The 16,384-nt window shown below is 41.8% G+C and overlaps 1 protein-coding gene across 4 annotated transcripts in view; it reads left to right on the top strand.

Annotated features, from left to right (window-relative positions):
• PID1 (phosphotyrosine interaction domain containing 1) overlaps positions 1-16,384 on the top strand; it is a 90,144-nt gene that overhangs the window by 26,135 nt on the left and 47,625 nt on the right. For 2 of the 4 annotated variants that reach the window (XM_074592686.1, XM_074592687.1), the window contains exon 2: positions 9,089-9,235. The exons of 1 other annotated variant lie outside the window; for it this stretch is intronic. In XM_074592686.1, the coding sequence (XP_074448787.1) occupies positions 9,089-9,235 (147 nt within the window). Of the gene's footprint in view, positions 1-7,178; positions 7,543-9,088; positions 9,236-16,384 lie in introns of those variants that run through there. One more of the 4 variants, XM_074592688.1, reaches the window with a different exon arrangement.

Genomic DNA, 16,384 nt, shown 5'->3' with positions numbered 1-16,384 from the left:
AGGGGGATGTGTGGAGAGAGGGAAGGCTAAAGCCACTGGGCTGCTTTCTTTGCCCTCGGCACGGCTTGGGCAGATGCACCCTGATGGAGGCTTTCCAAAAAGGCTGACTTGCTGAAGAAGCAGGTCTGTTCACTTGGAGATGGCTTGTGTCCATGGGAAGTAGGAGGACCCCCTCTCGGAGACCCTCAAGAATGCCAGGCTTAAATCCTGGGGGTGTTTCAGACCTGGCAAAGGCAGTGCTGTAAATTAGCATCAGAGGAGGCAGTGATAAAAAGGACAGCTTTAGAGAAAGGAATGGATTCTCATTGTCTTGTAGCTGTAAATACAAGTATTTGTTAGGTTTATCCCAGAAGTTCGTTGGGTTTATATTTAAGCAATACATCAGAATTTTTGGCAAGAATTTGTACCCTTGGTTTCTGCATAGTATTAGGCACAATGTTACCTCTAGCAAATAATGGGGGCAAATTCCCTGTTTGTAGCAGGCACCTATGTCATCTAGTCGGTATCCCTGTCTCAGTGAACAAGTCTTAAAAAGGCAAGAGAGAGGTTACTGAACTACATAACTGCTTAACAAGTTATTGATTCATCGCAAAAACTGAAGGAGAAGAGCAAGAGAGTGAAATCCTGGTTTTGCAAGGGCTGTGTTGGGGAATGCAGTGGCTGTTCTGGCAGGTATTGTATGAGATGGGCTTGCTCTGCCAGGCACAGAGTAAGGAGAAAGAACTTTTTAAAGCATCCTCTGACACAGAAATTATTGGAAAGCCTCCAAGAGCAAATTGAAAAAGCAACAGCCGCCTTCATGCTGCAGGATTCCATTGTTTTAATATTGGGCCAACTATACCAGATAATACATCTACTGGAAACTCATGTTAGGGAAAAAATATGTTGGAAGGCAGCTAAGAGGTCAGCTCAAAATCAAAGTGAATGAACTTGACATATCTATGCTGCTGCGTGTCCTATTTTGTTCTTTCTCTTCTTGTCAGCTCCTATTTCCTCATTTATTTCCACTCTTCCCTATTTTTTTTTAATTTTTCTTGTCTTGGGCTTGTGTTCTGGCTGCCATTTTTCCTGAAAAATGCTAGGGCTGAAAAATACCTGTGTACGGGTATTGCACAGAGAAATCCTGGCATACTGATACTTTTGAAATTGCAATCTAGCTTAAAATTCCAGGCTTGCACACAGACACAGTCTTTTTGGGGAGGTATTGCTGCTCTGGTGATGAGAAGATGTACAGCAGGTAATAAGCATGACTTTATTTAACTTCAGTGCTCTGCAATGGAGCTGGGCTTACCAGGCTGGTTTTGTTTGGTGGGCTTCTGAATGTAGTTTGAAGACCAACATCATCAGGGATAGGATGGAAGAAAAAGGCAGAGTTTTTACTGCAAGTGTAAATGTTTTTTACAATTATTGCATTTAATAAAATACAGAGCACAGCTACGTGTTAATTTGGCTTGGGTGGAATGAGAGCTAGTTCAGTCGTGACAAAGTTATTAAAATTTGAGAGTTAACTGATTTCTGAGGCCAAAAGTTTGGGAAGCAGTTATTTATGAGAGCGGCTCAGTTGATACGTTGTTGGAAGTCATTATACTTTATTTCTATTGGTGCTAAAATAATGTTCTTCTTGTATAAAATACATGCCATGCACACCAGGCATTGGAAACTACAACTCATTTCAAAATATGTTTAACAGTCATCAGTAAATAATAAACTGTAAAAGCCCAAATTGAAACAGACATATTTAGATATTCATCTTCCATCCCCATGCCTAATTTCCACTGAAATAATGAACTGGGAATTTAGGTACTGTAATGTAGAGACTGATCAAAGAACTTTTTATTGTAGTAGTGGGACTTCTTTTACCTCCTCCACTAATGTTTTAGGGCGGTCTTATTTTATTTTCATGATTATGAGTGTTCTGAAATACTGACTCCTTCCTATTCTGATGTGGATCTCTATAGTGGGACTTCAGGTTTTGAGCAATTACAGCTAAACTGGGACCTTAGTCTCTGAATATCCTGTATATTCAGCTTTGGTCAGGGGGGTTAGTTTGGCTGAGCATAGAGAAATGTTAGAGGATCAGTCATGAAATTCTCATCTGGCTCTGAAGTTCCCTGCAGTTTGGAGGGTGTTTGTATCTGGGATTGTGTTTTGTTTGGGCAGCGATCCTGCTGATTGGAATCGCATAAGCTTGGCAACAGAACGAAGGCATCCAGCCAGAGCAAACTCAAAGTACACAGGGTCTGAGAACAAAACGTTTCACATGAATTAAATTGTGAGGAAATAGAAATTCTTTAAACTTGTAAGAAAACAAGGCAATATGAGTCTCATCACACAGGCAGCTCTGTGATCCAGGCTGTCGATAGGGAGTGCAAGTTTTATTTATGAAATCTTGATAGTTGTGTGTTTTTTTAAGAGATATGTCTTATCACCGCAGGACAAAGAATATTCCCCAAGAAACTGGTATTAGAGTGAGACGGAATAACTCTCAGTGCTTGCATGTAAAGATCCAGTAGCATCTTTGCTGAAAGGCTTTTTGACACTCGATTGATTTTGGTTTCCTCTGTACCATGCACTGCAGCTGGGCTTGCCATCCTAAAAAGGTTCCCTGTGTCCTTGTCCTGCTTTTCTATCTGCAGTCCTGTGTCCCCCTTCCCTTCATCTGTCCATTTTTTCTGTATATTATAGGTTTTTCTATCACAGCTTTATCCTTGACTGCCTTGTTATGTTCAGTAATGGCAGGAGGAGTGCAGGAAGGTCTCTGTGCCTGGCAGCAGGGAGCATTGCTCGCAGCGTGACGGGTTCTGCCTCTCCTGGTGCTTTCCTTTCCCTGGTCTCAGGCCGTGCTTGCTTTGATGCTGTTTTCTGCACAGTCTCCGATCATACAGATTTGAGTTTACCCTGGTAAATGCAGATTACTTTTTTCTGTGCCAAACACTCCCCGCTGCCCCCATCTCTCCTCTATGCTATCTGGTAGGAGCCAGGGAATGTGAGGGGGGGAAGTAGTGGCAGGCACTGGTTCAGTTTCTAATGTGCAACCATGCAGGTGTCACGTGGAGGGGTGGCGAAGGGAAGGCCTTTTTGTTCTTTTGTGGCACCGTGTTTCCCAGATGCTTTGCCCCTGAGATCCTTGGGGATGTCGTGCCCTGAGGGTGGCCATGCTGAGTCACGCCGTGGGGCTGCCCAAGCTCCTCTACTTACAGGGCACCTGCAGGCAAGTCTGTCGTCCCCTCGTGGCCCTTGCCATTTTTTTGCAATCGAGAGATGTACGTTCAGGCATAGTTATCTGCTTTTTCCCCTAAGTAGCGTCCGTTACCTGAAAGAGACTGAATGGATTTAGTTTGATAGGCTGGCAAAATACAGCTCTCATACATGCTCGATGAGATAGGCTTTTAATAACCAGATTTCTGGAGTTGGATTGGTTTCAAGAAGATTACTCGGGCCGGATCTGCTTAAGTATAAAGAGTCATGACATGATCTTGGATTTGTGCGTGCCAGTCAGTTTTGTGTTACAGAGCAGGCTGCTGATGGGATGATTTCTGACTTTGATAGGTGCTTCCATCCCCTCTGTAGAAGGTTTTATTGTTGTGTTCAGTACAATGTTTATATGAACTGCTAGTAAAGGGTAAATAAATACAGCACAGTAAAGTTTAATATGGGGGAGGGGAAAGTATTTAAACTGTATTAGCAATATTTGTTTAACAAGAAATGGATCAGATGTGACATTTATGTGTACTGGATAGCATTTGCTTTAAACAGAACAAAGTCTTGAAATGGAACAGTTTTTGTATGAACAGTATCAGAATTCTTTTCTTGTCAAAAAGCCAGAGGATTGGGGTGGAATGGGGACGGTCCTCAGGTCCCAGCCCTGCTCATGTCACTGATGGTGTAACCACGTTGCTGAAGGATTACTATGTTCTCATCTCTGATCAAGAGTAAGAGAGTGGAGTCTTGTATCTACAGACTGGATACATTCACAGTCAAATTCCACTGGGAATAGGTGAAAAGGGACACTTGGACTTTCTAAAATTCTCTTGCAGTTCGTTGCACTTGGTTGTGTCTTTCCCCTCCTAGGCTGCTGTGTCTTGCTGTGGGATGCTGTTGAAAAGTTTTGGTTTCATTCCAGAACTAAATGGATTTCAAAGGTAGAAGAAGTACTTGAACTGAAGTAGTAAATTGTAGACATTATTTTTTAATTTCCCGGCGACTGATCTTTTGCTGATGCTGTAACATGGATTTCATCTGGGAATTCCTTTGTAGGTGCTGTAGCAGGATGAGCTGCACAGAGGATTGCTTCTCATTCTGGCAAAACCCTTTTTCAGAGGCCTTGAACTTTTAAAATAACTCTTTTTTTTTTTTTCAGAAGTTAACGTCCTGTCATTTGGGGATTTACACTCAATGCATGTCTTTGGCAAAATTTGGCCAAATACAGGTCATATAGAAACATGATGCCAGTTTCTGCAGTCATGTGTTGGTTGTAATGCTGATGTTAAGAGATAATGGGGGCTGAGGGCTGAGGTGCTAAAGACTTTCTTACTTACGTTCACTATGTCGAAACCCGATTAGCCTGTAAATTGTCTTCATTTTGCTCATCTCCTGTTGCTGACATACAGATTACAATGTGTTACAGTCCTGTCTGTCTTGAAGGCTTTTTTTATATTTACATCCAATATATAACCCTTTCTTGATCTATTGAATTTGAGTCTTTGTTTTATTTCCATCATGAAAATGAAAAGATCCACTCGCCCAGGCTTGACTGCTGAGTACTCAATGTTGTGAACAGCAGTGACCGTTTAGTTAGGACCTGAAGATGAAGAGCTGTACAGAAGTGTTAAGCATTATTACTACAAATTGTCAGTCCATACTTTTCTCCTCCAAGGGTTGTTTAATTGTATAGAGCCACAGTTGTTTTCTTCAAGACATTTGGCCTGAGTTGTGGAAGTCACTGTATTTTTGCTGACAAACTAAACCAAACCAAAACGATGTTAACTTTTACTTTTGATAGCAACAGCAAGTGTGCTTGGACTAAATACACAGCACCTAAAATTTGCAAATTGAATGTTGTGAAATAGTTATTCTAGAGCTAATGCGTGACTGTTGAGCTGATAACAAAATATATGTTGAAAACACTTTAGAAGTTATTGATTCTTATGTTCAGTTAACCTGTAGCTAAGAGGGTTAGTGATGACAGGGTTTTCATTGAAATGGGGAGCACTTTGAAGGTCACCAAGAAGGAAAATATGTATTGTAGCTCTGTAGTAACAGTCTTGGCCTGCTAAGGGTTTGGGCTACCAGTTATACCCTTCAGCTTTCTATTATAGGGGGAAAGGATGCCGTCAAGACTGGTAAACTAAGCAAAGGAAAATGATGGAACTTGAATCCTTGAATAAGCAAAACCATGGTTTTGTATTAAGATAACTTTCTGATGTTATTAGAGGCTTTACTTAAATTTTATTTTGAACGGTTTCATGTTCAGCAAGTAGGAAAATATAATGCTAATTACAGCTCTGACCCTTTCTTTGGCAATTAAGCTGTTTTATTTGCTCAAGGAATTTTAAAACTTGCTGCCAATTTCTTACTGTTATGTTGCTCCTTGCATTTCTTTAAAAATGTAAAGTCTGTATCAGTAGCACCATCTAAATGGATAAAAACATGCAGTTAATATTTGTGCCAGTTAAGAATCTCTTCTTGTGATGATTTCAAGTATAAGAACTACCAAATGAACCTAGCGGTTCTGGCACATGAAATGTGAATGGTATAATGTTCCCTGAACCTTTATTCAATGAATTGCTAAAGTCATGCTTTTCAAGAACTTTGTGAACTTAAAGCACTTTAAAGAAATATTCTGGGTTTGCAGCAGTGGAGAGCCAATGCCTCTTCTCAAAAAATACGTTGGCTACTGTTATAGGTCAGCCTTTGCCAACAGTTTCCGCAGGAGATGCCAGTTTGGAGTGGAAACTAAGAAATGGGTTCAGCGAAGCACTTTATCCTGTTCTTGGCTTAAAGCACATGAATAATCCCATTGACTACCCACGTGTGCTTTACTGGGACTGCTCACACAGTGAAAGTTAGGCATGTGTTTAAATAACTTTCTTATTTGGGGGCTCACTGCGTGATGTCTCCTGGCAGAGACTTGATTTTCTTATGGCAGCCATCATATGACCTGTGTGGAGGGAATGCAGCGTTGTCTGCTTTAGCCATGCAGTCCAAAGAAAAAGGCTATTTCTGTGTCCACCCCCAATCCGTCCTGCACTTCTCTGGCAACTAATTATCTGTTTGCTGCCAATTGTGCTCTAGTGTTTTTGGCACCCAACCACTCCAACTTGCTGCTCGTACAAGTATTGAATTGCCTTTGTAAGGCAGAGAGTAGTCTTGTCCTTGTTTAAGACTGTATATGTGGTTGTTAAAACACGAAAAAAAAGTACATCGTTGTCATATCTTTCCTCATTTTGGTCAAATTTTGCTCGCTCTGTCAGTAGTCCAACTGAAGTTGATAGATATGCTAGCAGAGGAGAAGAACCATTTCGAAGGCCCAAGCTCAATACTCAGGGGGGCTAAATGGAGTCTTTTCATCTATTGAGTATCTAATGGAAGCACCGTTCTTTATTTGAGAACCTCTGTAAACAGATCATCTACGGAAACGGAGCTCTTTCAGCACACAGGGAGGGAGAAGTTAAATGCGAGGATAGGATCATCTTCAACCTCATATTTAGCAACCGTTATCTCTGGTTTAATCCAAAATTGGTCCACAAGCAAAATAGTACAACTTCATGTTAAAATACATTTAGGTAAGTTTTCCACCTCTGCCTCCTCTCCCATCCCCTGCACACACAAGGCAGCAGAAGACCTTGGAGGCAGTATTTCCCCGTGCTTGCAAAAGGGCTGGTCACAGGCAGGGAATTGCTGTGACCTGCTCATGGCGGGTCTCCAGCACCCTCTCCCTTCTGCGTATTTTCTCCTCCAGAAATACAACCTCAGCAGTAAGTTAGCAGACCTAGAGCCTATATATAAAAGCAAGGCAAGCTAATAGAGAACTACAGTTGTAGTAGACAGCAATTAGTGGGACCAGCAAGCCCAGCACTGCGGTTGGTAACCAGCAGTGCTCCTTCAAACTCAGGATCTCAAACTTTGAGCTTGCTGTACACTCGTCGTGGCTGGTTATCTGTTGTTTTGCCTTTGCTAACGACTTCACCAGAGAAGCCTAGGAAACTCCAAACAAAAGGCCGTTAATCCCAATTGAAAGGTAAAATGAAATAGGTTTTCTCAGGGAGTTTAGTAATCCTAGCTGGCAAAGAGCTCTGTTGTCTTCAGAAACATGTGTCAAAGAATATTCTTTAATGTACAATCATCTTAAATGGAGTACTTTTTCTTTTTTTTTTTTTTCTGGAGCTGTGTTTGAAAGAAGGAATGGGATAACGTGTAACATGAGCCAGATAAAAAATAATATGAGTACAATACTTCACTGGGGTGGAAACTTGAATGTTTGCACAAACAGCACAGAGGCCCTAAAGTATTGCTGTAACAGGCTGTAACTTCACGTGTGAGGTAGGAAGACAATACTATTTTCACAGGCTGTTAGTGTTTATGCCTTGAATATGCTTATGAGAATGTTTAAGGTGCTGTAGATCCAATATCATAACAATTATTAGACCTAAACACTGATGAGCAAAGGATTAAACTGTTTAAGAAGTGTATTAACAGGCTTTCAGTTAGCTAATGATAAAGCATTTATGAATTAAGTAGGAATTTTATTTCCAAGAAGTTCTCATGCATTTTCAATGAAATACTCCAATCCACAAAAATCCATATTAAAACAGTATAGTATCTATATTTTTGATTCATCCCCTGTGTATAAATAAAATGTTTAATAGGCACTTTCCTCACCTAAAGCACAGGACTGAAAAGCAAGGACCTGAGTTGATTTTCTAGTTCTGATAGAGACTTTTTGTACAGTTCTGGGAAATCACTTAGCATCTATCTTTCTGCAAGCCAGATCCCGTGATGTTTGTCTGCCTTGCAGAAGTGAAGGGGAGGCTGAGGAAAGGGGTGACTGCAAAACAAGTTAAGAATCTGCCATCAGAAGACAGAACAAATGGTTTGGTTTGGATAAAAATAATCTGGAGTCATTGCACATATGTCTAATAACTGCTGATTTATAAGAATCAAGTTATGAAGCTTTAATAAATGCGTATTTCTTTAGACAGAGCTGCAGTATGTTACTAGCTGGGAATACTATATTGATTTGCTTCATATCTGCATATTTTCCCCCTTAGATACGTAGTAGCAAGCAAAAATGTTCAGTTTCTCAAATGAAGGTCAGTTCAAAGAAACATGCAAATGCTGAAAAATTTCTCTGACTCCCCTGATTCCACAAAATTGATTTGGAAATCTTTCAAGGATTGGCTTTCTTCACTCTAAGCAATTGCTGAGAATTTTTTCGTTCAGCGACATTACTGGCTACTTGGATAGTTCTTCACCCAAGCCTGGGGAGTTCTTTCTTGTCTGTTACAGCAAGTGACAAGTTTTGAATGACATCTGTTGGTTAGTACCAGCAGTGGCATTTACATTAGAGACTACAGGAACTATTGCTTACACAGGAAAAGAATTTAAAATTCACATGCTAAAGACAAACGGATGAGGCATTCAGCTCAGTGGGAACGGTAACATCTACAAAGGTCAATGGGATGAGCTTTAAGTACAGAGGAAAGAAAACGAGAACGGATGAATCCCTAGTTCTTTGAATGGTCTTTGATCCCCTTTTCTTCTCTTCATACGGTCATTAATCTATGAATAGTTTTATAATATGCCTGGGAGTGATCAGAGGTTGAATTTAGATCCTTTTTGGGCTATACATGGATTCTAATGAATCCTCTCATTTTGTGTGTATATATCTTATTAAATTAAAAACAGTCTCCACATTGCTAATAGTAATAATGTATATTCACTGTTTTAAGTTGGAGAACTTGTTAACTCTCCCCATGGAAATTTCTAAGGCACTGAACAGAAAGTGAAACACACAGATATGTCCAACTATTAACTCTCACTTTTCTGCACTAGAACTGGAGATAATTGCTTTTCTTTCTCTGTGTAGCACTTTCAGACCATGTTAAAGACTAAGTTGAATGTCCTAACTCTTCGGAAGGAACCTCTCCCGACAGTGATCTTCCATGAACCAGAAGCCATCGAGCTGTGCACCACAACTCCCCTTATGAAGACCCGGACTCACACTGGATGCAAGGTACTTGGGAGGATAAACTTAAGGAATGAGACCATTGTGAAGACGTTCTCTGTGTGTGTGACGACTCTAAAGAGCCCATAATAACCAACATGGTTACTGTTGTTGTTCTGGAAACCCCATTAGCTGCTACTATTAGTATAAGGTTTGTAAATCAAAAAAAGGCACTGAATGTTTCTGAGAGAAATTCTGGGCTTCAGTAAAAAAGGGTTTGGCTGTGTAGCACAATACAGGTCATGGAGAATTTCTAACAGTCTGCAATGAACATCACTCGTAACACACCATCACTGTTTCTCTAAATGCTAGTGCTGAGATGGGAGATGAAGGGACAAATGCCACGTAGTTGCATTTAGCAATCTGTACTAACAGAGAGATACACCTGCTGAAACAGGGTAGCAGATTAAAACTCAAGGTTGATTTTTTTTTTTTAATTATTATTTTTTAAAAAGGTGGGGGGGGGGAGGCAGAGGAGAGACTGCTAGATCTTGATTCGCTTAAGCAACAAGATGAATTTGCCCAGTTACATCAAAGCACAGCTTCTGAAAAAGCTCTTCTTCAAAGTTTAAAGAGTTTCGAGTGTGTTCTTCTGTGGTAAGAAACCATATAAAAATAGCAAACAAATCTGCTCTGTTTGCATCTTCTGTTGGAGCCATTTTCCTTGGTAGCAGAGCTCGCCCAGCCTTGCAGACACAGCTGGGGGCCAGTCTGGCTGGTGCTGCCAGTTGGGGCTTGGTAGTCAAGTCCCCTTCGCCTGTCCGGGCTGTCACTTGTCAGGAGTGTCCACCCACCCTCGAGGGTTGTGGTGAAAATGGAGAGAACTGGGCTTGAGCCTCCACCGCTCTGTAATGTGTCAGCTCTAGGAGAGCCATTGCCTGATGCTACATGTACTGGATAAGGTCCAAAGTGCAATTAAATGTCCTAGCCCCCTCCCCTGCCAGCGTGTATACACACGCGTGTGTGCACACACTCTTCCTTGTTGGAAGATCTGATGTAAGTGAGATGGGGTTGGAAGAAATTGCTTCATGGTGTGTTCCCCTGCTTCTCTTGGCATACTGTACGGATGGCATGGGCTGTGGGCATGCTCTGAAGGGCTTTGCTTGGGCACCTCCAGCTCTGGCACTTCCGCAGCAAAGTTTCTTCTTGGGAAGTGTCATTTTTGTTTGACTTCTTGCCTGTCACACTAGCCAAGAAACAAGACTGCTGCTGTGTGTTGAAGCAGTGCTGCCCTGTGCTGATGTGATGGAATGCAGGGCAAGGGACCCTCATATGCTTTGTACGGTAGCTCCTAGCATCTGCTTTTCCACGGTGGTGTCTTTTGTCCTTTACGTTGACATCTAATGAATTTTTAGAGAATATTAGCTATCATAAAAATGGTTCACAAAGTATCTGGCTTTCACTCCTAGTGAGAGAGAGTTCAGACATAATAATGCTTTCTGAAATCAGTTTATTTCTGTGAGTGTGTATAGAATTTAAATGAACCTTTTCGCTTAACCTACAGTCCTTCAATTGGAAAAGATGGGTTGCGGAGAGATGTTTACCCCCTCAGTGAAGAGAATCTTATTCTATATTTAGAGATCTCTTTTATTTATTAATTTATTTTTCCTGCAATGTAACATAGTAGTGGTGACTTAGGAACATCTGCTGCCACAATGCCACCCTTTTCCTGCTTGCACTGTTTCTCCTTCTCCCCTTCCCCCTGTAGCTAGTTCACCTCCTGCCAGTGCTGGAATCCTACGGTGGTGTTTTTGGGGTGGTGCCCAGCCCATCTTCAGACAATTCAGCAGTTGTGATTTCCAGTACCCACCTTGGGAAGATGATTCCACATATGTGTTGTTCTTATGGCTAAGAAATCCTCTCCAGTCATTAACTGAAAGGCTCTAACAGTCTCTCTGGTCACAATCTCCTTCTCTTTCCACTCTCTTTTTTTCTGACTAAATTTATTCTTCTCTTATGGGGCTTGTATCCTCCAGCTGTTTATAGGTAATTAGCCTTCCTCTCCTCTTTCCCCTCTGATTATTAGTTCCTTGCTGAGTGATACGATAATAGTGTTGCCATAACAAAGCCAGTATTTTATAATACGACTTTTCGCTCTGTGTGGTCTGATCTGTCCCTGTTATTCCAGATGCAACGGGGGAGATGCTGTGGTGCTGCTGGTACCACTGAGCCTCCTCTCTGGTTCTGAGACATGGGCTTTTCAGGCAAGAGCACAGCATCCAGTTTTTACTTTCTTTCATGAGTCACACTCTTTTGATCCTTAATCGTTTTATTCCTCTCGACTGAAATCCCTCCAATTTTTCTATGTAATCCCATTAATGAGATAGCATCATTCTTCTGACATCTCCAGACATCTAATTTTATTGCACAGTTTTAACATAAGCCTCAGCTGGCACCATCGTGTTATGGGAACTTGACACATGCAATTGCTTTGCTGTTCAGAGGTCTGGGCATTGGTTTTCTTATGCGATTGCACTTTTCCTTGTCCTTTCCTCACAAGACTGGCTTTTTTTTTTTTCCCTCTTTCATTTGGCATTACTGCATCCTGAAGAAGCAAAACTCTTGCTGAGATCCAATCTCATTCTGTAATTGAATAGGATGGTTTTAAGAATAGCAGAGAAATGTCTTGCTTGAAGTAATCTAGGGGCAACCCCCCAAAAATCTGGAAGGTTAAATAATTGAACAAATTCTGAGAGCTTCACTTTCCCGCCCAATTCCAGATCTGATGGTGTTTAGGTGTTTCCTAAAATATATTTTTTACTTATAGCAGAAGGCTTAACACTCATTCCTCCTCTTAACTGCATGTCTACACCTGCCTGCTTGGGCTGGCTGCGCTGTCGCCATTCCCACCCTTCTCGACTCGTGGCCATGATTTCACCAAGCAGGAGAAACAGATAGTATTTGCATTGATTTGCAGCACAGAACTTTAGGTGCACACGTTTCGGAGTTTGTGCTGCTGGTTGGTCATTGAGACAGAGGTTGGCTTGGAGGCTGTAATTTCCAAGGGGCACCTTCTTGCCCCCTTCCCCTCCTTTCCCCACCAGTCCTGTTCGCAAATGGGGAGCGACAGCCCTGCGCCCTGGGGTTGGACTGTCGCAGCTCCACTCAGCAGAGAGCCTAAAACAGAAAAGGATTTCTGGGTATAATAATAAAGCACTTGGACTCTTGTTTTTTCCTGAGGTTTTGTTTGCTTTCGTTTGAGCCATGGTGTACGTTAGGCGAGAGGCAGGTCTTTGGCCCCTGAGGAACCACAGCTTCTTGTCCTCCTCCAGCTGAGGCTGCCGGGGCAGGGCAGTGGGATGCCGTGCCCAGAGGGTTGTCACCTCTCTGGCAGCTGCGGGTGAGCACCCATGTGCGTCTTGCGTCTTCCCTGCGACAGATGCAGTGTTTGTGAATGCTGGCGCATCAAGTGTTATGGTCAGTAGCTGCTCCGAAGAATGAAAAAGTCCATCGGGCTTATTGTATACCTGTAAATGGCAAGTCTCGGCTTAAGCTAAACCACCCTGTGTTGGGGAAGGACAAAAAAGAGTGAGAATAAGTCTTTTTCTTCCTAGATGAACCACACTTTGAATCACAGGTTCCTAATTTGCTCTTATTTAAATAGAACATGTTTCCGTATACAGGCATGAGTGTGATTCATATTTTTGTATATAAAAAAGTGTCCATCCTTGTTCAGATCCTAAGGATTTGATTAGACCATGGCTGTCCTGCTTTGTAGGTCTTTCATGTCAAATGCTGTGCACTCTTGTGTTTCAGCTGGAAACCTCCTTTTCCTCTATCACAGCACTAAGTACCACCAGATGGAAACTGAAAATCTGGAGTATCTCCAGAAATTAGTTGCTCTCTACTCAGAAATGCGTGCTTTCTCTGCGCCTTTTAACATATTTTGTTTAAGTTCTATGTGTTTTATTCTTCCTTAATGTGCTAATCGGCTTACGCTGATTCTAATGTTTCTTGATTTCTGTCCCTTTGAGCTACGGTGGTGGCATGAAGGGAACTGCCTAAGCGACTCTCTCTCTCCTGCTCTAGCTTTTCCAGGCACTGCTGCAGTAATGCAAAAGGACAGAGGTTAAAAATGCTGCCTGCAAATTTTGAAGTGGTGTCACGGGTTTAATTTTTTTTTTTTTTTTCTTTCTACTGGAAGCCTCTTCAAAGTGAAGTCAGTGCTGAATAATCAGTTGCTCGTTCTTATCCACCTGGGTCAGGTGATCTTATTCTTCCCGTTCCCAGCAGTGGACAAGCTTTTCTCAGCAGCCTGGGAGGCTGAGATGAGAGGTCCATAAAGAGTGCAAATAATCGCATTCTCAAGAGTATGCTTTTACTAAATGGCACAATGTATATTAATGATATGGTGTTTGCACGCATGATACTTGTTGCTTCCCTGTCTTATTGGATTGAGTTGGTGACATTATTAATTCAGGCTTTGTAGAAGGTATGATGTTGAAGTTTCTGTGATGGTGTATCTTAGTTGAAAATTGATGAAAGTCTGGTTTAGCAATTTGTATAAATGGTGTTAAAGTGGTACTGGTGTTTTAAAATCAAGTCTTGCACATATTGATAGAGATTTAAAAAATAGCCAAGAAGTAATACAAATAAATGGACCTTGGTCTTTCAGAATAGCTGAATCGCTTCATTCACAAGGCAAAAAGAAAATGATTCTTATACTAAGCTTGCTGCCAGGTGGTGGTTACGGGCAGGGTTTACTGGGGGCTTGTGTAGCAGAAAGGGGCCATGGCTGGGCCTCCTTGGCACAGTGTAGTGTCCGCAGGTACCCACTGAGCTCGACTCTGGGACATGTCTGATGTTACACCCATTAACTGGGCCTGCAGTGCTTTCTGGGAGAGCAGGGCAGTGCCTGAGTGGCCTTAACCTGTGCAGTGCCAAGGGGCTGGCTCTGCATTCCCACAGCCTGCCCTCCGGATGCAGCTCCCTGCCCTTTCACAGGGGCAGCCTGTTGCCCTGGTTGCTGCTCTTCTCCTGGCCTGGCCAGCTGCTGCCAAGAGTTTTCATTTTCCCTTTCATCTGTCTGTCTTTCTCCCATTTTTCTTCTTTTCCCAAAAGTAACTTTCACCACTGGAGACAAGGCATGCCATCAACGGTGGGCCCTACTCATAAATCTCTGCGCACGTGAAATTGTCTCAACATGCTTTGAGCAACAGGATTTGCACCAGTGTAGCAGAGACTGGAAGTTAGTCTGCAAGGGAAAAAGTCATAATAAGTTTATAGGATGAAGAGTGAGTAATATTGATCATGATCCGATTATGATTCATGGAAATAAAATGTTTCTCACTGGGATGCTTATTAAATAAATAAAACATTGTCTTAAAATCGCCTTGCTAGATCTGATTCTAATTCCTTGGGTAAGAGAGTCATTTAGGAATAACGTCTGCTCAGATATTACTGCCTATTTTTGGTTTTCTTGCCTTGTTAATTTTGATTGCAAAGGCCTTGCAGCAGGACTGTCTCTTACCACATGCTTGCAAAATACCCCATTTATGCTCTACCCTAGATGCCTCTGCAGCAAATGTATTAATGTTGTGTTGCTGCTTTTATTGGCCATTGCGCTTCTAAAACTTAGACTGTCTAAAACTTCTTAAACTGTTATTCTTTTTTTTTTCCTCTCTAGGTTAGACTTCCCTAAGCTGTTTTGCCCAGCATTTCTGTCCTATGCAGCCTCTGCCACTTGTGTCCCATCCTAATCAGCTCAGCCATGGCGGTGGCAAAATACATTATTGCTTTAGCTTTCAGGAGACGGCGTGCTCCCCATCTTCTGGGCCTGGTGGCCCCTCAGCATTCGGAAAATGGCCAAATTGATGAACCATCCTCCCAGCTTTGTGCAGCCCACACAACATGGTTTTGGTAGTGGCGACCCCAGCCTCATACCTCTTCCCCTTCATTACTCCCCAAAACTCAAACTTTTGCTCTGGCCAGCTGGAGAGTAGGTGAATGTCTCCTCTCTGCCTCACTGTTACTGTGTGTGGGCTGGTTTTGTGTGTCTTGAAATTGAATCAGTCAAAATTAACGCAAAGAGAACATTGTCTCTCACTTCAATACATAGAGACTAAGGTGCTCTTTCCTGTTTGTACTGTCCTGTTGGCTCAAAAGGGCTGAAAATATGCCCCAAGACTATCCGAGATGGGGAAATACAGATGACATAAATGGGTGTTAACAATCTAGCATTTTACTTAAATTTCCATAGATAATTTAAAAACCCCACTCTCCTTGAACGTTTATTGCTACTTTGGCTACTGAAACCGTAGCTGGTTGGAAGCTGCACGTATTCTTAAAACCACCTCACTTTGTCCTTATAAAGCTTAATAAAAATGTTCTCTGTGCAGCTATAGCATGGTCAGGAATGGTTGTTTTGAGTGGAGGCTTATCCATCTGTAAATATAAGTCCAGCTAGCTGCCTGGTCTTCATTACCATTTAGTAAGCCTGTAATAAAAAGATGGCCATTAACTTTAATAAAGAAACAAATTAAACAAGTGAGACAAGCTAAACTGTACCATCACTCCCCAGCCTACTGTTTTCCACCATTTTTAATGCGAGTGTGAAGCACAAAGCTTTTTTTCTTCTTGCTTCATTAAAGGCTTTCTGTTGTTATCCTTAAGCATTACATATTTTGTACTGTGAATTGAGACTTTCTTTTTCTGCTTTTTTCTCCCTTCATCAAATGAACGAAAAGGACGCATGTGAAGTCTTGCATGGGGAAAATTTTAATAGCTTTGCTATGGTTAGATATAGTGCTCGTTGGTGAGAGATAGAGGCTTTAATGATGTATTTTCCAAAAGTGAAGTGCACAAATAAACTAATGCCCCAACAAGTACACTATGTGAAGACGAAGTATTCTGTTTACTTTTTTTTTCTATGTAGTGTTACAGAAATGAAAAAAAAAAAAAAAAAAAAGAAATGCTTACTACTGAAGTTAGGGAAGAGTAAACTGCTTGCAGAAGCCTTACACGTGACTGTATCCCAGAGTGCTTTAGAGAATTTGTCTGAGTCTTGTTCTAATATTGAAAATGGAGAGTGGCATGTGCTCATTTCCTTCGCAAGACACGAGTGTATGGTAAGGTCCTGTCCTGCACCTATGAAGTTAATGAGAGCTTTGCTGTGGGCTCCATTGGGAGCATGGTGGGATGTCGTGGTGCAGGACGGCA

The sequence above is a fragment of the Larus michahellis genome, chromosome 6 (assembly GCF_964199755.1).
Source record: "Larus michahellis chromosome 6, bLarMic1.1, whole genome shotgun sequence".
In the NCBI taxonomy this organism is placed as follows: domain Eukaryota; kingdom Metazoa; phylum Chordata; class Aves; order Charadriiformes; family Laridae; genus Larus; species Larus michahellis.
Note: the sequence above shows the minus strand (reverse complement) of the source record. Positions and strands in the feature narration are given on the sequence as shown.